Genomic DNA, 19,058 nt, shown 5'->3' with positions numbered 1-19,058 from the left:
AATAAACTGGCAAATAAGGCTTTTGAGTTGATATATTACTCTCAGAATTTTGTGTATACTTCTAATTCAGCATATATCAAATATTATCATAGTGGAATGTATATAATGTATAAATACATTTATAAATATAAATATTTCTATATAAAGCATATATTTTTACATATAGTTATAAGCAGTTATATATGCTAATGTAAGTGTTCTGTAACACAAAGTGTCCCGCCTAATATTAACTTGTTGTTAAATGAGTGAATGCATCTACTGCTAAAGCCAAGTCTATAATACTTATTACTTTTCATTTAATGAGTTATTTATAAGTGTTTTAGATATTGAAAAGAGTTTATTTTTCTGTCCATTATGGTAGGAAAGAATATGTGCTAAAAACTTCAAATATCCTTTGAATAAAGAAGAAGGAATCTTCTAATTCATTGTTTTTATTTTTCAAAGGGGAGGAACTTTGAGTGACTACTGAACTTGTGGTTCATGACAACCATTTTTAACTCACAAGTGGTGACATAAACCATGCTAACAAATGCCTAAGAATTCATAATGTTTGCTTTATCTCATTGTTATTTGTTTAAATTTTATTTTATTTAGGTTCAGTTAATTAACAGATAGTGTGTTACTAGTTTCAGAGGTAGAGTTCAGTGATTCATCAGTTCCTCATTCCATCACGTGCCCTCCTTAATGCCCATCACCTGATGTCATTGTTATTTTATCATTCTGAGTGACATTCATTATTAGCAATCTGTGGCAGTGGCTGCTTATCTAAAGAATACCATATTGATGAAGAAATTAGCACACTAAAACCAAAGTTTTGTATCCTTAACATTCATTAACAGTAACTTTGAGTTTCGAGAAAATGCCATTTGAGCTTGATACTGTCTAAATGACTTCCTCCCTGACCATTAATCCTTAGTTGCCCTCTCTCACCTCACATGACACTTATTATATATTTGTCACTTAGTCTAAACTGCTCTGCATTTTTTTAAAATCTCTTTCTATAAATATCAAGGGTAGGGATTATGTCTTATATCTCTGTGCCTGAACATTTGAAGGAGAGAGGAATGAGGATAATAGGATGTTCTTGCTCCTCACTCTGTGGTGTTTTTAATAGCAAGGGAATAGTAAGAAACTGGTATGGTCAAAGTTTAAGTAAAATTTAAGTTGTATAGGGGCGCCTGGGTGGCTCAGTGGGTTAAGACTTTGCCTTTGGCTTAGGTCGTGATCTCAGGGTCCTGGGACTGAGTGGAGCCTGCTTCCACTGCTTTCTCTGACTGCCTCTCTGCCTACTTGTGATCGCTCTCTCTGTCAAGTAAATAAATAAAATTAAAAAAATTAAAGTTGTATAGATAACACTGTAATTTAGAATGGAGAGATAATTTTAAGTATAATTAATTCAGTGTTACACGGTACTGAGGATTTGAGCAATGTTCTCCTTTTGTGGGGGATATTATTATATTATATTATATTATATTATATTATATTATATTAATCGTATCACTACATGCTGTGGAATGTTTTTGGAAATAACTATCAAAATACTTTATTCATTCATTAACTGCTTAACTGACAGCAGTTATTTCTAAACATTTTAGGAGTTTAGAAGTGTAAGGTAGATTTGTACAGCATAAAACAGGTTTTCTTTTTTTCAGTGCTAAGATAATACATTGTCTTTACTATGACCAACAACAGCATATTATAGTTTTTATGTGCTAACACCATCGCATATTTATCTTTTTGTGGAAAATATGATGGCTTTTTACTAATTTACTTATTTTTTTTACTTAATTATAATCTGAAGAATATAAGCACCATTTGAAATTTCTTTTTATGTAGACAACATACTCCAGGCCTGACACATCAGTCAAGACCATTAAGTTATGTATCTTTCTGCTCACATTCCCATTTAAAAATTATTAAATGGAACTGAAGACTTTAGTCATCAACAGTCTATGTCGAAATTCACACATGCTAGGAAAAGTAAAGAATTAGGTCATTTCCTGACATTAAAACCCCAAGCACTGTGAAGTGGCAAGATTAATTAGTTCCTGGCAGAATCAGTGGCTTTGGTTTTAAAGCAATGCAGTCTGGGTCGATGGTCAGACCCAGATATAGACTCCACTTCTGGCTCTCATACTACTTACCTTTGTGTTATTAAAATAATCAGTTAAAAAAAAATCAGTTAAGCTCACCAAACCTTAGTTTCCAAGTCTGTAAAATGAGGAAGCTGAGGTATTTGAATTTTAATGTCTTTTCTGGCTCTCAGACAATGGGTGTAAAACTAGTCATTGTCTTCCTAATTATCTGTGGAATATAGATATGTCCAGATCATTCTTTCACTCTCATTGAAATTTTATTAACAATAAAATGCAGCCTGCTTAAGATTTTCTCTCTCCCTCTCCCTCTCATGCTCCCCCACCCTCTCTCTCTAAAAATAAAGGGAAGCTAATTATATCCAACTTGCAGGGTCACAGCATTTAGCTATCGGTACAAATAATAATAATTAAACAAGAGGCCACATGTGAAAGCGCTTTTCAAATTTAAAGGTTTTTAATATGTAAGAGCATTAAGTAGTACACTTACGTTGCAGAATTTCCAATTTTTTATCTATGATATTGTCACTGTCTTTAGAATTGCCAACCCTTGATTTCTCTACTTTTCTATTTTTATTATTCTTTTTTGATGTTTAATTCATACCCTTATCTTCTGAAACATTTAACGAAGAATGAAGAGGCCCATAGAAGTAAGGGAAGAGTATGTGTATTTGGATTTGGAGAAGAGATGAACACCAAAGGCCTTCAGAATTCTTGGCCAGTTGTGAAATAATACTATTCTGTTTTTGATATATCTGCAAGTAGGCCTTAGAGGGATAAAAATTCAAGCTAGTGGGGGACCAAAAAATTACCAGGTGGATTTAAAGTGTTGACCTATTGGTCTTACCAAAACAGCATAATTTTTTAAATAACTTGCCTAACTGAATTCTTATAAATAGCAACAAGTCATACTCAGGAATAAGATAATAATGAGAGTTTTCCTTCCAGATAGGTTATTACAACACAACACGTCTCTGCCTGCAGATTTGCAAAGACATAGAAGGAATTTACTTCTTCCCTGGAAACAGAAGATAGATATTAGAGCCAGATTCAGTGAACCTTATCTTATTAGTATGGGTTGTTTTAGAGACAACTCACATTTTTCTTAGCGGTGTTTCCAAGTACAACAGACATTCTCCCAAACAATTTAATGTGGACTGTTACCGGATGAAAGACACATTTTGTTGGAACACTCATCTAGTGAGCAGGTACAATTAACTAAAGACAAAATCCTAAGTGAGACAAGGGGGGCTTTGCATCCTCAGGTCACAGTACTTTCCATTCTTGTATACAAACATGGGGTGGTGAAAAGTGGGCACGGAAGGGAAGAAGTCAAGAATATTTAGTCTTAGGAAGGTACGGAGGAGAGTAAAAGATTGCTTGTCTGGATAGGTGTCCTAAGCTGTTTGCTCTAAGTTATGTATTTAAGTTATTTATTTGTTCTAAGTTATTTGGCAATTGTTTCATTGGTTCCAAGTTGTTTGAAGAAGATATATTTCTTCTGCAAATCCAAGAAGTTTCCTGTGGTTTTTTTTTTTTTATAACTAACACTTAAGCTTTGGGCAAATTGGAATTTTTATCGTGGCAAAAATGAGCAGATCAGACCTCTAGCATTTATTGTATCTCCCAGGTGTTTATAGCTACTTAATATTAACAAAAACTCCCTTATTGTAAGTCAATATATTAAGATATCTTCCTGTGGAGGTATCCAAATTGATCTTTATAAGCTAGAAAGTATATTTCATCTTTTTAAAAAAGATTTTATTTATTTATTTGACAGACAGAGATCACAAGTAGGCAGAGAGACAGACAGAGAGGGACGGAGGAAGCAGGCTCCACGCTGAGCAGAGAGTAATTTAGTCATGTAATGTGGGGCTCCATCCCAGGACCCTGGGATCATAACCTGAGCTGAAGGCAGAGGCTTTAACCTACTGAGCCACCCAGGCTCCCTGAAAGTATATCTCATCTTAAGAGGAAAACTGGAGAGAAAGAAACAAAAACAGCATGATCTCTGAGGCATTGAAATCCTACAATCCTGACCGCCCCGCCCCCCCCACACACAGTGTTCTCAACTGAGAAATGAGAGCTCTCTGTCAACACAACAAACAAGAAGAAAGATCTCTCCAGTCTGGAGCATGGATTGTTGGTTGCTGGTGAGTTGGTCTGTTTGATATGGGGTGGGAATAGCCTCTTAAATTTCAAAGAGGTGTGGCTAAATTAGACAATAAGTTAAGAAGGGCACATCTTTAGAATATAACCTGATTAGGTTCTGCTTCTTAAAAGAGACAGTCACACAGGTCATGATCCCAGGGTCCTGGGATTGAGCCTTGCATCGGGCTTTCTGCTCAGCAGGAAACTTACTTCTCCCCCTGCTTGTGTTCCCTTTCTGGCTGTCTCTTTCTCTGTCAAATAAAATCTTTAAAAAATAAAAAAGAGATAGCCACAAATTAGTACAAACATGACAGGTGTTTATTATTGTTTGCCTCTATTATCATTTGCCTCATATATAAGCAACTAAGTACACCACTAGGAATAAGGGTTAGGCATTTGGGTTATGTAATTTTGAGGTTTGATACATTAGTGGGTCTGCCTTAAGGTTTTGTTAATTTCACATTGTTTTCCCATTTAGGGAGAAAGAAGTAAAGCATAGATTGAAATTGTCACAAACAGAAACCAAATACTAAAATCTAACACCATCATGTACTCTTGTACAGGTGTCATTAACAAAGCACTGTGTATGTGTACACACACACACACGTACTCCCTATCCCCTCTCACCATTTTACTTCACTTTACAGCACTTATTATGATCCAACTTTACATTTTACTCATTTATTTATTGTCCATCTCCTTCCAGGAATATACGTTTCATTTAAAAAATTTTATTATGTTATGTTAGTCACCGTACAGTACGGTGTTTTTGATGTAGTGTTCCAAGATTCATAATTTGCCTATAATACCCAGGGCTCCCTGCAATACGTGCCCTCCTTAACATGTCTGTGATTTTCACTGTTCCAGCCACAGCGATGAGAAGAGTGCCTGATGCAAAGTAGGTATTTAATTATGGGTTGTTTGAATGAGTGAATGGATGGATAGATAAATAAGCAAATGAAAAAAAAGTCTAATGGGTGATGAGCACCAGGTTTTATATGTAAGTGATGAATCACTCAATTCTACACCTGAAACCAGTATTATACTATATGTTAACTAAATGGAATTTAAGTTAAAACTTTTTTTTTTTTAAAGATTTTATTTATTTATTTGACAGAGAGAGATCACAAGTAGGCAGAGAGGCAGGCAGAGAGAGAGAGAAGCAAGCTCCCTGCTGAGCAGAGAGCCCGATGCGGGACTCTATCCCAGGACCCTGAGATCATGACCTGAGCCGAAGGCAGCGGCCCAACCCACTGAGCCACCCAGGCGCCCTAAGTTAAAACTTTTTAAAAAGTCTAGAGGGTTGTTTAATGATTTGCCTTTGTTCATGCACCACTCAGTAGTACAGTCAGACCCAGAACCCAGATCTCCTGGCTTTTAATCCTGTACTCTCTTATGCCATACTTTGTAGCTGATCACTAGAAGAGAAAGGTAAGTATGAAAATCCATAATAATTTCCTCCTACAGGAAGGTGGGAATGTGGAAATGCAGGTTGATGAATGTAATGAAAAGATCATTCTTTGAAGATTATTTGAAGACTAAAGACTTATATAGCAATTTTTTGCATCAAAAGTTAATTGTTGGGGCGCCTGGGTGGCTCAGTGGGTTAAAGCCTCTGCCTTTGGCTCAGATCATGATCCCAGGGTCCTGGTATCCGAGCTGCACTGGGCTCTCTGCTCAGCAGGGAGCCTGCTTCTCCCCACCCCACTGCCTGCCTCTCTGCCTACTTGTGATCTCTGTCAAATAAATACATAAAATCTTTTAAAAAATGTTAATTGTCCTTTTCAAAATCACAAAATTTGATGTAATCAAACCTGTCCCCGAAAATCCAGAGCATTTGAGCTGCATAGGTCTGATCATCTTTGATGGTAGACCAAAGGAGTCCCAAGTCTCAATCACTGACAAACTGTGAGAAGGGGCCTGGCAACAGGAGAGGAAAGGAGGATGGTCTAGGGTCACTACTTAACACTGGGGTCACTTGCCCTTTTTACCACTCAGCTCATACAGAGTGGGCCAACCCCTGCTCCTAGGCACTCAAGATCTTGAAAAATGGAGCCACAATGGGATAAATCCTAATGAATGATCAAGGAAGCAACTGAGAGCTGAAGAGAATCTTCCCTGATTTCCAGAACCCCTTCCACTTCTAAAGGAGAGCCTGTAGGGGAAAGAAATCATGAGATCTCATAATACAAAGATGATACTCAAAATAATTTATAAACAGCACAGTCATTTAAATAAATAAGTGCATCGGTATAGAAATGAAAATTTTTTGTATATTTCTTTTTGTCCCTTGAATAAACCATTAATGATAAAACTAACACATGACAGACTCTGTAGCTTGCCAGTCAACTTCTAGTAAAGCATGTAGACATTGCTTGATATGATTTCTAAACTCTTTTGCAGCTCTGTCACACTAAAGGGAGCCCGCTGAGGCCCACATATTCTTCCTATTTTCATTATTTCAATGTCTATTCTTTCATAATGTTAGTTCTCTCTGCTGGTTATTTGAAGTAAGGTGGTAAACATGAAGTTTATTGGGAAAAGACTTTTGAATATTTACATCTTTTTGTGGATCGACCAGAGGTCATTGAACATGATGACTTATCACCGAAATAAGACAATAAGCTTATGTTCACAAATAAAATCAAAATAAAGTCAAGTAAAAAAAAAAATCAGGACATAGGGGCGCCTGCGTGGCTCAGTGGGTTAAAGCCTCTGCTTTTGGCTCAGGTCATGATCCCAGGGTCCTGGGATGGAGCCCTGCATTGGGTTCTCTGCTCAGCAAGGAGCCTGATTCCCCTCCCTGCCTGCCTCTCTGCCTACTTGTGATCTCTGTCAAATAAATAAATAAAATCTTTAAAAAAAATCCTACTTATGGTATGGTCTTAGTCATCTAAGACACATTTATGTACAGACAATAAGAGAGGAACAAATACATTGTGGTACATGTGATAGAGATTTATGGTGGCAAGGTAACATTTGACTTTCTTTCCCCTTGTTTCCATAAATTATTGTCATATGCCTAAGTTATATATTCAATAGAAGATAAGAAACATACGTTTTTTTGTCCTAAGGACATTGATGAATGAAGGGATAGTGACAAGCCAGTGATGCACAGCTTAGAAGGTTATAGATGTTAAGTATCAATATCTTCCTAAAAGCTTCACTGTCAAATAATATTTTTTTTTAAATTGTGCAAATTTTCACTTTCCCCCTACACTGGTTTCAATGAATATCTTTCTGTATGAAATTTTGGTCAAGAAGATCATAAAGCAAAATGACTCAGAAAATCATGCTGCTACTGTTATATGTCTGGATAATGATGGGTGGACTTTAGAAACTATCTTTCTAAAAGAAAGATCATGATATAGAACAGAGAGTCTTGAATTTTGAGGTACATCATAATCAGATCATAATGCAGATTCAAATGCCAGGTAGTTCTGAGGCAGATGGTCACATTCCAAGAACTGTGGCTACAATGAATGAGAATGACCATCTAAAAGCCACGGGCCCAGCTTAAGTATGAAAAACACGAACTGGTAAACTCCAGTCTCCAAAATCTCTTAGCCACTTTGTAAGTATTTGCTCGAACCCACTATCTATGTTTATTCGTCTGCTTCTGTGTCTACTGCCTGGGGATTCTTTATAGGATTATAAGCTCCTTAAAGGTAAGGATAATGCTGGCTTAGTTTACCACTGCAAACCCAACATCCACTATGGATACCCAATAAGTACTTGAATGAATGAATGAATTTACCACCTATCTCAAAGTGACAAATACTGGAGAGAATCTGGCTCAAGTTTCCCACTTTTCTTTTTATTATTTAGACATGCCATGAAATTGTTATAAACTTTGCAGTGGGATAGAAGTTTTTCAATGCTTCCTGAGAAGAGAGGAAGAATTCGTTTGTTTCTTCTACCCCATACTCTCCCTCCCTGAGATCAATTCAGTGGATTCGCTCTTCTTGAAGTGATTCTGTCTTGTCTTTCTGTGGATCAAAGAAGGGGCTGAGAAAACATTTGTGGACTGTGTGAATTCTTGATGTGTTCATGTGCATATGTTTTGTGTAAGTATACATTCCCACACTTAGGCATATATCTGTCTATAAGTATTCACGAGCACGTTCAGATTAATGTAATAGGACATTGATGAATGTGTTTGACCACTTAATTTTTCTGCCAACCGTATGATCACATCTGTAATGTGATTGAATTATTATTATATAATATGCAGCTCCATTTAGGGGTTTGGTTGATGTGTCCTTGGTGCTGTTCATTGTCATGGTCAGAAAAGCCACATCTGTTCAGAATTCAAAATGTTCTCAACAATTTCCTCTTACTGCTATTGCTAGAAAATGATATGTATCATTTGGTTTGCTTATTTTAAAATTTCCAGACATTTCAGTAATGAACTGAGTAATCTTGATCCAAAGTATTTATATTATATTTTTTCCATGGTAAAACTGGTGATTGAGAAGAAATGCACAAAATACTCTTTTTTTGTGATCAAAGCTTCATGCAGTTCATTTAAACGCATGCAAAATAAGGAGAAGAGTCTATTATATTGGTGGGAAGGCAAGGAGTGCTATATTTTAAATTTTATTTTTTATAAACATATATTTTTATCCCCAGGGGTACAGGTCTGTGAATCGCCAGGTTTACACACTTCACAGCACTCACCATAGCACATACCCTCCCCAATGTCCATAACCCCACCCACCTCTCCCAACCCACCTCCCCCCATCAACCCTCAGTTTGTTTTGTGAGATTAAGAGTCACTTATGGTTTGTCAAGGAGTGCTATATTTTAAATGGGAGAAAGAAAAGGGGCTAATCACTTTCTACTCTGTATCTCTAATATACTTGTGTATTTTTTGAGTGCTTATTTTTCAATTTAACTTATAAAAGGAACTTTTATAAGTGAAATATCTGTTATCTATCTAATCATCTATCCACCTATCTTATATCCTATTACAAGAAATTCTCATGAAATAGAAAATTACTTTTTCTATAATGAACTGGATCAACTCAAATGTTTCCAAACCTAAGTGTTGCATTGGCTGGGATTTGGAAAATTTTTCTTTTTGTAAAACATTTCGATGTAATGGTATTTTGGACTTTATTCCTTTACACATTTAATTTGATGTTTATGGGGAGCCATACCACTAAACATATCCATATGGTAGGAAAGCAATTGCATTTCAAACTCATTACAAAGACAATAGAACAGGTAAGTAGAATAAGGCTTTAGAAGGACATAGAACTAAATATTCACATTTAGAATTATTCGGAAATTTCTTGAATATCCCAGGGTCTTTGATTATCCTGAAAAAGGACAGTGAGATCTTTGTTCCTAGATATCTTGAAGGATGGGACACACTAACTCCATGTACTTATAGATTATATGGATACTTTTAAAGTTCTAACATAACTAAAAAACAAAAAAAAATGCAGACCACTCAATCACTTATTGTCTATTAAGAATAAACAGAGCAGTTTATCTTATGTAAAATATTTTAGTCAAAATACAAGTACTTGGAGACACAGACATAACTCAGCATTGTTCAAAAGACACTTTAAGGGCTTGTAGATAAATGCAAAAACTTGATAGAAAATACAATCCTTAGAATACTAAACATATTATTTTGTAATAGTAGTAGGCAATACTTAATGTGCTGGTTATAAGCATATAAATGTGATTATATGTGCCAGGCACTATTCTGGGTGCTTTATTATATTGGTTAGTCTTTAAATCATATGAGGTATGTACTATTATCAACCAAATAAAGGTGAGGAATCTGGAGTATATCTGAGCTAATTCCTCAGCCTCTAAACTCATACCTAAACACAAGAGGTTCTTTCTTTCTTATCAACATTGTCCTTGGCTGGTGTTGTGTTAGTATTTTCTACTTCTGTGGCCTCCGTGCTCTGTAATTTCTCAGCTCAAATCTCACTTTTTAAATTTTGAGAAGTTCCTTGGCATTTTTTATCTTATCACTTAAGATAACTTCTAATTAAGATCACTGGTAAATTATAATTACCGATAATTATTTTCTTGCTGAGAGAGGCCTGTAACAGGTTAGCGTCCTTTTCGGAATCAACTAAAAAAGAATTAATATTTTTAAAAGCTTCAATTTCCAGTGAGAAGCTGTATTGCTGGGAGCATCTGAGTCAACACTGTATAGTGTGTGTACCTTCAGTTAATGAGAAACAGTGGGATACAAGGTCCTCGTAAGTGTAAAATATAATGAAGCAAGAATCGTAATTCTCTTGTACAGTAACAAAATAACAACGGCACTAAAACATTTGGAATTCTGTGGCACACTTAGAATCTTAAGTAGTTTTCCATTTTAATTGCCACAAAAGGGTAATAAGCTGTCTCAAAATCTTTTCCACAAAACTTTCCCTGGGCCAGAAGTCTGAAGGAAATAATTTTCTTCTTGAGAACATGTCACTAAGGGGGAGGTCTCAGTTTTCTTAAGAACTGTAATTTTTCTAATGGTTCTTCTAAGAATAGACCATGGCAAGTGTACTTTGAGAAGACTGACATTAATAAAGTCATTTCCTTCCCAGACATTAAAGTGGCAAAATGAAAACTTGAATTTGAGATATAATAGCAACTTCCCCCAAAATATCTGTGACTTTGTCCTATCTATACCTCATTTCATCGGAATTAGGAAGTATTTATATTGACAAGACATAAGATGTCATTAGAATCTGAAAATTATATGATTAATAAAGATTTATGATTAGTCTGAAGGTGGAGGCAAGGGAATGGAGGGGCAGGGACAGGGAATTACTTAGTTTTGTCCTAGTTTTATTAATATTCTCATCCTCCGAACTGTTATCTAAACACGAAATATAGGGGCACCTGGGTGGCTCAGTGGGTTAAAGCCTCTGCCTTCGGCTCAGGTCATGATCCCAGGGTCCTGGGATCGAGCCCCGCATCAGGTTCTCTGCTCAACAGGGAGCCTGCTTCCTCCTCTCTCTCTGCCCTGCCTCTCTGCCTACTTGTGATCTTCATCTGTCAAATAAATAAATAAAATCTAAAAAAAAATAAACACAAAATATATAGAAAAATCAATTTCCTTCATATTCTGAGGGATATTTTGGGTATTTAGAATTTAGATTTGAGTGGCAGTTTAAGAGGGTACCGTAGGAAGATCCCGAATCCACCTCCTTCCACAGATACAACAAATCTACAGCTCCATATGGAAAAATTTCCTCTGAAAAAGACCCGAGAACTACCTTAACAAGCTGCTCCATAACAGAGGATAAAAAGGCCACATCAAGATGGGTAAGAGAGGCAGAGATGCGGTCTCAGCAAAGGCCCTACCTGCGGTGTTGCCCCCATAGTTGGGAGGGATCTCACAAATATGGAGATTCTCCTCGACTTAGGAATCTGTGCCCCACATCAGCCACCCTGACCCTGAGACCAACGCCAGAGAGATGAGCTCCAAAAATGTCTGGTTTTAAAAGCCAGGGGGCTGGGGCACCTGGGTGGCTTAGTCAGTTAAGTGTCTGCCTTCCGCTTATGGATCAAGCCCTACGGTGATGAGCAGGGAGCCTGTGTCTCCCTAGGCTCCTCCCCTCACTTCTGCTTTCTCTCAAATAAATAAATAAAATTTTTTTTTTTTTTTTTTTTTTTTTTTTTTTTTTAGCCATGGGGCTGTAGGAAACAGAAAGACTCCACTCTTAGAGGACTTGTATACAGACTCATTCACCTAGGACCCAGAGCAAAAGCAACAGTCTGAAAAGCCATTAGACCACATGTAAAGAAGATTCACTTGCTAGTCTTGTAGTGCCTGCTGGAAGGGCAAGAGCCAATGGAACTCTCTCCAGGGAACAGAAATGTTAGCAAAAGCCATTTTTTCACTCTCCCTCTAACTTGCTAGCCCCGGTGGTACTCGCTATGATCCTGCCTAAGCCAGTCAGCAAGAGCACCACCCTCAGGCAGCACTCCACAGCCTCCCCTCAAAACAACTGGCCAGGGAGAGGGCCCTACCCCTAAGCACCAATCCGCCACAGCCTTTCCAAGGGGAATGCCCCTTGAGTGCCTGACTCTAGTAGCTAAGGGGAGTTACATTTTTGGGCCTTATAGTTCTGGAAAAATTGGAAAGGCAGTTCTTTGCAAGCTACCACCCCGAAGGTATTGCACAGACAGCCGACTGAAACTTACCCCCAGTCTTCCCATGAAAAAGGCCTATCTACTTGATCTGGAGCTCCAGTCTGAGGGATAGGCTCTAGGCTTACCACACATCTAAAGGCTACAGAAGTGCTCTTAGGGAATGTAGGCTGGGGGATACCATCTTTGAGTTCTCACTTGGCCTCATTACAGCTCCCTGATACCTCTCAGAAAGGAGCTCATATACTAATCTAGTATGTGAGGGAGGGATTTCAATCAGCATCTAGTTTCAGGCTATTATAGAAGTTATAATATTTTAAAATATTTATGCACCTGACATAGAAGGACCTAAATACATAGATCAAATACTAATATACATAAAGGGAGAGAAATTGACAGTAATACAATAATAGTAGGGAACTTCAGTACTCCAATTGCATCAATGGATAGATCATCCAGACAGAAAAATAATATGGAAACATAAACCTTGAATTACATGCTAGACCAGATAAATAAATGTATATACATATATGTGTATATATATTTAATATTCCACTGAATAGCAGCAGAATACACATACTTCTCAAGTGTGCATGGAGCATTCTTCAAGATAGATCACATGTTAGACCACAAAACAAGTCTCAATAAATTTAAGAAGACTAAAATCATATCAAGCATCTTTTTCAACCACAAGGTATAAAACTAGAAGAAGAAAACCAGAAGGGGTGCCTGGGTGGCTCAGTGGGTTAAAGCCTCTGCCTTCAGCTCAGGTCATGATCCCAGGGTCCTGGGATCGAGCCCCACATTGGGCTCTCTGCTCAGCAGGGAGCCTGCTTCCTCCTCTCTGCCTACTTGTGATTTCTGTCTGTCAAATAAATAAATAAAATCTTAAAAAAAAAGAAAATTACTTACCAAAAAATACGTTAATGACCTACGCAATTAAGATTTTTGCACTTAACTGTATGAATGTTATACCTCAAAACAAAATAGTGCTCACCTAGAAATACAAAAAATCTAGTAGAATATAGATTTTATTTATTTATGTATTTGAGATAGAGAGAGTGAGCACATGAGAAGTGTGAGGGGCAGAAGGAGAGAGAGGAGGGAATCTCAAGCAGACTCTGCCCTGAGCCTGGACTGATATGGGGCTCAATATCATGACCCTGAGATCATGACCCTAGATGAAATCAAGAGTTGGATGCTTAACCAGGCACCCCTAGTGGAATATAATAAGAATTTATAGAAAGAAAGAATATACACTTATTTACAGATTTTAAAGGACTTTATTTTTGGAATAATTGCAGATATACAGAAAAGTTGCTAAAATAATAGAGTTAGCATATCTTCCCATCCAGTTTTTCACATTGTTCCTATCTTATATTGCCGTAATACATTTGTAAAAGCCAATAAACAAATATTTGCATACTGAAACAAACAAATGGAGAAAAAAAATGAGCTCAAAATGGATAAAAAACTTGAATGTAAGACCAGAAACTGTAAAAGGTCTAGAAGAAAACATAAGTGGTAAGTTCCTGGACATTGGTCTAAGGGATATCATTTTGGATCTGAACTACAAAAGCAATGGCAACAAAAGCAAAAATAAACACATGAGACTACCTTAAACTAAAAAGCTTCTGCACAGGAAAAGAAACCATCAACAAAATAAAAAAGCAGCCTACTGAATGGGAAAAGATATTTCCAAATCATATATTCATTAAAGGCCTAATTTCCAAAATATTGAAAGAACTCCTATTATCCAACACCAACAACAAAACCCCCAAGAAATCTGATTTAAAAATAAGCAGAGGATCTGAATAGACATTTTCCCACAGTAATATCCAGATGACCAACAGGTGCATGAAAGGATGTTCAACATCACCCATCATCAGGGAAATATGAAGATGCTTCAAAACTACAGTGAGATATCACCTCATTAATTGTCAAAATAGCTATTATAAAAAAAAACCAAAAAATAAGTGTTGGTGAGGATGTGGGATCGTTATGTTGTACACACAAACCTAACATTATGTTATATCTCAATTATACTTCAATTTAAAAAATTTAGCCTTGATATATTTGTTTCTGCATGGAAAGAAAACTCTAGCTTTGAGAAATTAGAAAAAGGTACACATTTTAGACCAAAATTATGTGACCATTTTATAACTTTCTTTTTCCAGATTATTTGACCTAATTCAATCTCTTATACTTAAGACGATTTCTCTAAAGCATCTGTAAACTTTTGATTCTTTTTTTCTATACCAACAGGTAGGTATTTCTGACCTGTGAAATCATAAAGAGATTTTTGTGACCAACTTGTTCATGACTTGCTTGTCACCCTCCCCTATCATCTACCTTCTTAAAATCCTAAAATACAATCCTGAGAAAAATTTCTCTGCATATAAAATTGATGCATTGTGTCTACTTATTTGCTTCCATGAAACTTTGGAAAGCTCTTCCAAAATTGGTGGATTTGTGTGGTATGGAGTCCTCTGGAGGACCAGGTCAAGGGTGGATGGTTTACTTTCATTTGGGGTATAGGGTGGCTCAGAAAAAGACTATTTTTAAGACTTTAAATAAACAATACTTTAATTTCTGAGTACTTTCAATTTTTCTTGGAATATAACACTTGACCAAATAGTTCAGTTACTATAACTTTTACAGTATACTGAAATGTGGTACTTAAGGAAAAAACCCTTCATTTAACAACAAATTGTAAACTCTGAGATACTAAATCAATCATGTTACCTATAAGTGCCAACACTGTTATTTCATCATGCCGATTTCAACCACATTTTTTAAAAAGGAGATAATGCCAATACTTATAATTGAAAGGATTTCCAAATATACAAATACAATAACAATTCAAGAGCTGAGTGGGACTCAATTCAAATGACAAAAGTTCACTTTTTATTCAAAACTACAGCAAGTGCCTTGGACACATTCCTTGCTGCCAATAAATCCCACAGTTCATTCTCTAAACTATTTTTTAAAAAATCTAGGTTAGTCATGGTGTCTTTTGAGGGGAGAGTCAGGGTAGGGGAAGCTAAGTGTTACATATAATTCCTGTAGTTCTCAAATTAAAGTGCTCAATTTCAGGTAAAAATTTTGGATACCCCTCTTAAGTGTGTTTCCATCTTCTTTGAATTGCCTTTTAAGGCTTTATGTATTCCTAGGATATTGTCATGGACTCAGTTTTAATTCTTGCAGAACATATATTTTAAAGATACATAGCATTTAAGAAGCCAGGATTGTATCAAAACTTATTATAAAATCACAGAATAAACTGGTTTGGAATTAGAACAGTACAGAAAAGAACAGCTAGAGGTACTAGACAAAAGACAATTAATAATTTGGAAAAAAAAAAAGACTTACTTTCTGCATTTTGCTAGAGTTCTTCCCATCTCCTTAAATGCACTTTTAGCAATATTTTTGAAAAATTTACCAAAAAAGAGAGAGAGTGAGAGAAAGCTAATTTCCTTTTTATGCAAAAATAAGTAGCAGGCTGTTCTCACCCACACAGGAGTTGTTTTAGGTTTCTGTTTTTTCAGGTTTTTTTGTTTTGTTTTATTTTTTTATTTTTTGTTGTTGTTGTTTCTGTTTTTTTGTTTTTGTGGGTTTTTTTTTGTATTCTGTAAACAGTCTTTTTTTTTTTAACTCACAGTTTTTTTTAAACTCTTTTTTTTTTAAACTCACAGTCCATTAAATTCTTTCCCTCTCTTCTTTTAGCAAACTTGTAACATATATCCTTTACCAGAAGGAATTTAAGCAAACAAACCAGTCTTTTCCTTTTCTCTCTGTTTCAGTTCCCCTTCTTATTTTGATTTATTTTTAGGATGCCATATACAGCTAGTTAGGACTGTTACCCGACAGTAATATATCCCGGATGAGGCTTTTGATGGAGATTTTACCTACCAAGTGAACAAAAAATAATTGCTCTATTACGGAGGAGGAGACTGTGCGGAGGGAAGGAAGGCGAAGCAAAAGCTTTCCAAATCTCATTGGTTGGTTGGAGTACTGGATTCTAACGTATTTCTCCAAAGCACACTGGGACTTTTCCTGCCAGCTTTCCACAAGAGCTACATCAGAGAGACCAATGGCATCTGAAGTGTACAGGATTATGGCTTTGAGGCAGCTGTACTCCACCGGGTCGATGCGCAGAGCTTTGAACTTCTCCATTTGCTCTTGAAAAATCTGTACCTGGTCCATAAAGATGGCCACCTGGTTGGAGGACGCCGGCGAGCCCTGTAAGCTGGTGGCAGCCAGGAACGGGAGGACATGGAGTGGCATGGAGCACTGCGCCCAGTTCACCATGAACAGGTCACACCAGGTGAGGCGAAGCAGGGCCACTTGGTCATCGATGGGCAGGTCAGGGAAGAAAGGTATTTTCCGGGCCCATTCAACGGCACCGAAAAGCACCCGGGCAGCCTGTTCACAAATGTTCTCAAGGGTCAAGACATCGTTGGGCTGCACGCACTGGCTGCCTGACCCGAACAGGGTATAGGGCTCGGCGTGGAGCAGTAGAGAAATATAATCAGATAGGTTAGTGTGGAAGCCGAGGGATTCCCTATTGGTCAGCACTTGCCCACGGGTTGGCTGGACGAGTGGTATCCTGTTCTTGTGCACTGCTTCTCTTTTCATACCCATGTCGATGCACTTTTTGAAGCGGCAGTACTGACACCGGTTGCGCTGGTGCTGATCAATACGACAGTCTTTGTTGGCTTGACATGTGAAGTTCTGACTCTTCCCCACACTGCGCTTGAAGAAGCTCTTGCAGCCCTCGCATGTGAACTGGCCGTAGTGTTTGCCGCTTGACTTGGCCCCACATACCACGCAATCGATACGTTGTTGCTGCGGCTGCTGGTTGTCACCATTGAAGCCACCAAGGCTGCTCTGTTCCACAGCCACCGTTTCCGCTGGCGTGATGACTGGGCCACCTTGGCTAGGTGTCTGTGGCAGGTACGGGGCGCTGGGTTGCGGGCCTGGCTCCGGAATCACCTGCAAGACCGGGCTGCTCTCCAAGCTGGGGATCTTATCCTGGGGGTCGCTCCGAGTGTTGACCGCCGTTTCCATTTCGGTGGTGGCCGCGTTGGTATTTCCTGCTCCTCTGGCTGTGGATGATGGCGGCTTCTGATCTCTGGCTCCGGCGCACTGCCTTTTGTGTGTGCGACTGTGCGACAGGAAGTAGGAAGGCGCCCCCGGGTGGCTCAGGGGCTAGTTGGTTGAGGTTAGTTAGTTTTTCCTTTTTTGTTTCTTTTTTGCAAAGTTTTATCAATTTCTTGTCTGGACCGGTATATTTGTTTTGTTTCCCTCTGCTGGGCATTGTTGGTTTCGGGGGGCTTCCCACCAGGAACGGCAGGGTAAGTGCCGGGTGTGAGAGAGTGGGAGCGGAATATGGAGAGAGATGGAGGGTAGGGAGAATTGCAAGTGGATTGTCTAGCTTCAAAACAGAAATAGGAAGCAAAAAAAAAAAAAAAAAAAATCTCCAAAGATCTCACTTGCTTTCACTCTCTCCCTCCCTCACTGGTTCACTCTTACAGAAAAAGATTCTTACGGGTTTTTTTAATTTGGGAAGACTCTGTTGCCGCGAAGTGGGTGACTACTACAAATACATTCCAAAGACTGTATTTCTTGGTTGATGTCGACAGTTGTAATTGCTTTCATCATTTCCATCTCCTATGGCTAATCGGATTGTGTTTTGTTTTTGTTGGTCTTGTTTTTGTTTCGTTTTGTTTTGCCACAGTCACTTAATAAAATGAAAGCCAGAATAAAAAAGCAATCAAGGCTTTTTAGCAATGATAGCTTTTAGAAGAAAAGAGCAGAGGAACCTTTTTTCACCAACTCAGTATAGAAAGTCATTTTGAGTGAGAAAGCTAGGGAGAAATAGGATGCTACACTGTACAAGTTGATTTCAGACCAACTAGGTTCAGGACCAAAGAGAACTGTGAGGTTGACCTGTGTGACTTTTCTAGTATTCAACTCTTTTTTCCTTATAAAAAGGTCAATTTCATGTAGTTTAACCTGTGTCATCCATTTTCTACAGAACAAATTTATGAGAACCAGTGTCATAGAATACCAAAAGAGTTTAGGGTTTAATGGCTTGGAGGCAAATCTCACCCCTGTCATTTAAAATATGTGTGATTTTGGGTAAACAATAGTATCTTTCTGTGCCTCAGCTTTCTTATCTGTATGATATTAGATTGTATTACTGAAGGCAGCAATGTCAGTATCCATTTTACTGTTTCTTGTATAATTTAATTGCTCCCAGTTTGGGGTAATTACAAGCAATACTGTTACAAATAATTCTTTACACATATGTTAGTGCTTAGTTGTAAGCCATTCTCTACGATGTATACTCAACCTTGGAAGTCATGGCATGTGCTTCGCTAATATTGCTATATAATGCCATATTATTTTTCAATAGTTGTATCAATTCGCATTCATTTGCACCACAATGTATGAGTTCCTGCTGTTCCACATGTTTGCCAACACAAATTAAAGTGCCAGCACCCTTTAATTTCTGCTGATCTAGTGACTATTGGTATTTAATTGTAGTTCTTCATTTCCCTGATTACTAATAAGTTTGAGCACTGCATATGTAAAGGTACTCAAGCTCATCTGGATTTCATTTGTGAAGTACCTCTTCAATTTTATCTTTCTGTCAATTGCATTGTTTGCTTTTTTTTTTTTTTT

General features: G+C 37.5%; 2 protein-coding genes across 3 annotated transcripts in view; both read right to left on the bottom strand.

Moving 5' to 3' along the window:
- Positions 1-19,058, bottom strand: part of HTR2C (5-hydroxytryptamine receptor 2C) — a 282,492-nt gene that overhangs the window by 96,681 nt on the left and 166,753 nt on the right. The window lies entirely within an intron of this gene.
- LOC116854884 (COUP transcription factor 2-like) lies at positions 16,056-17,438 on the bottom strand. Its single transcript, XM_032837111.1, has one exon. It carries the CDS (start codon positions 17,436-17,438, stop codon positions 16,215-16,217), a length of 1,224 nt encoding a protein of 407 aa, XP_032693002.1. The 3' UTR covers positions 16,056-16,214.

The sequence above is a fragment of the Lontra canadensis genome, unplaced genomic scaffold (genome assembly GCF_010015895.1).
Source record: "Lontra canadensis isolate GAN:19392208 unplaced genomic scaffold, GSC_riverotter_1.0 scaffold96, whole genome shotgun sequence".
Classification (NCBI taxonomy): domain Eukaryota; kingdom Metazoa; phylum Chordata; class Mammalia; order Carnivora; family Mustelidae; genus Lontra; species Lontra canadensis.
Note: the sequence above shows the minus strand (reverse complement) of the source record. Positions and strands in the feature narration are given on the sequence as shown.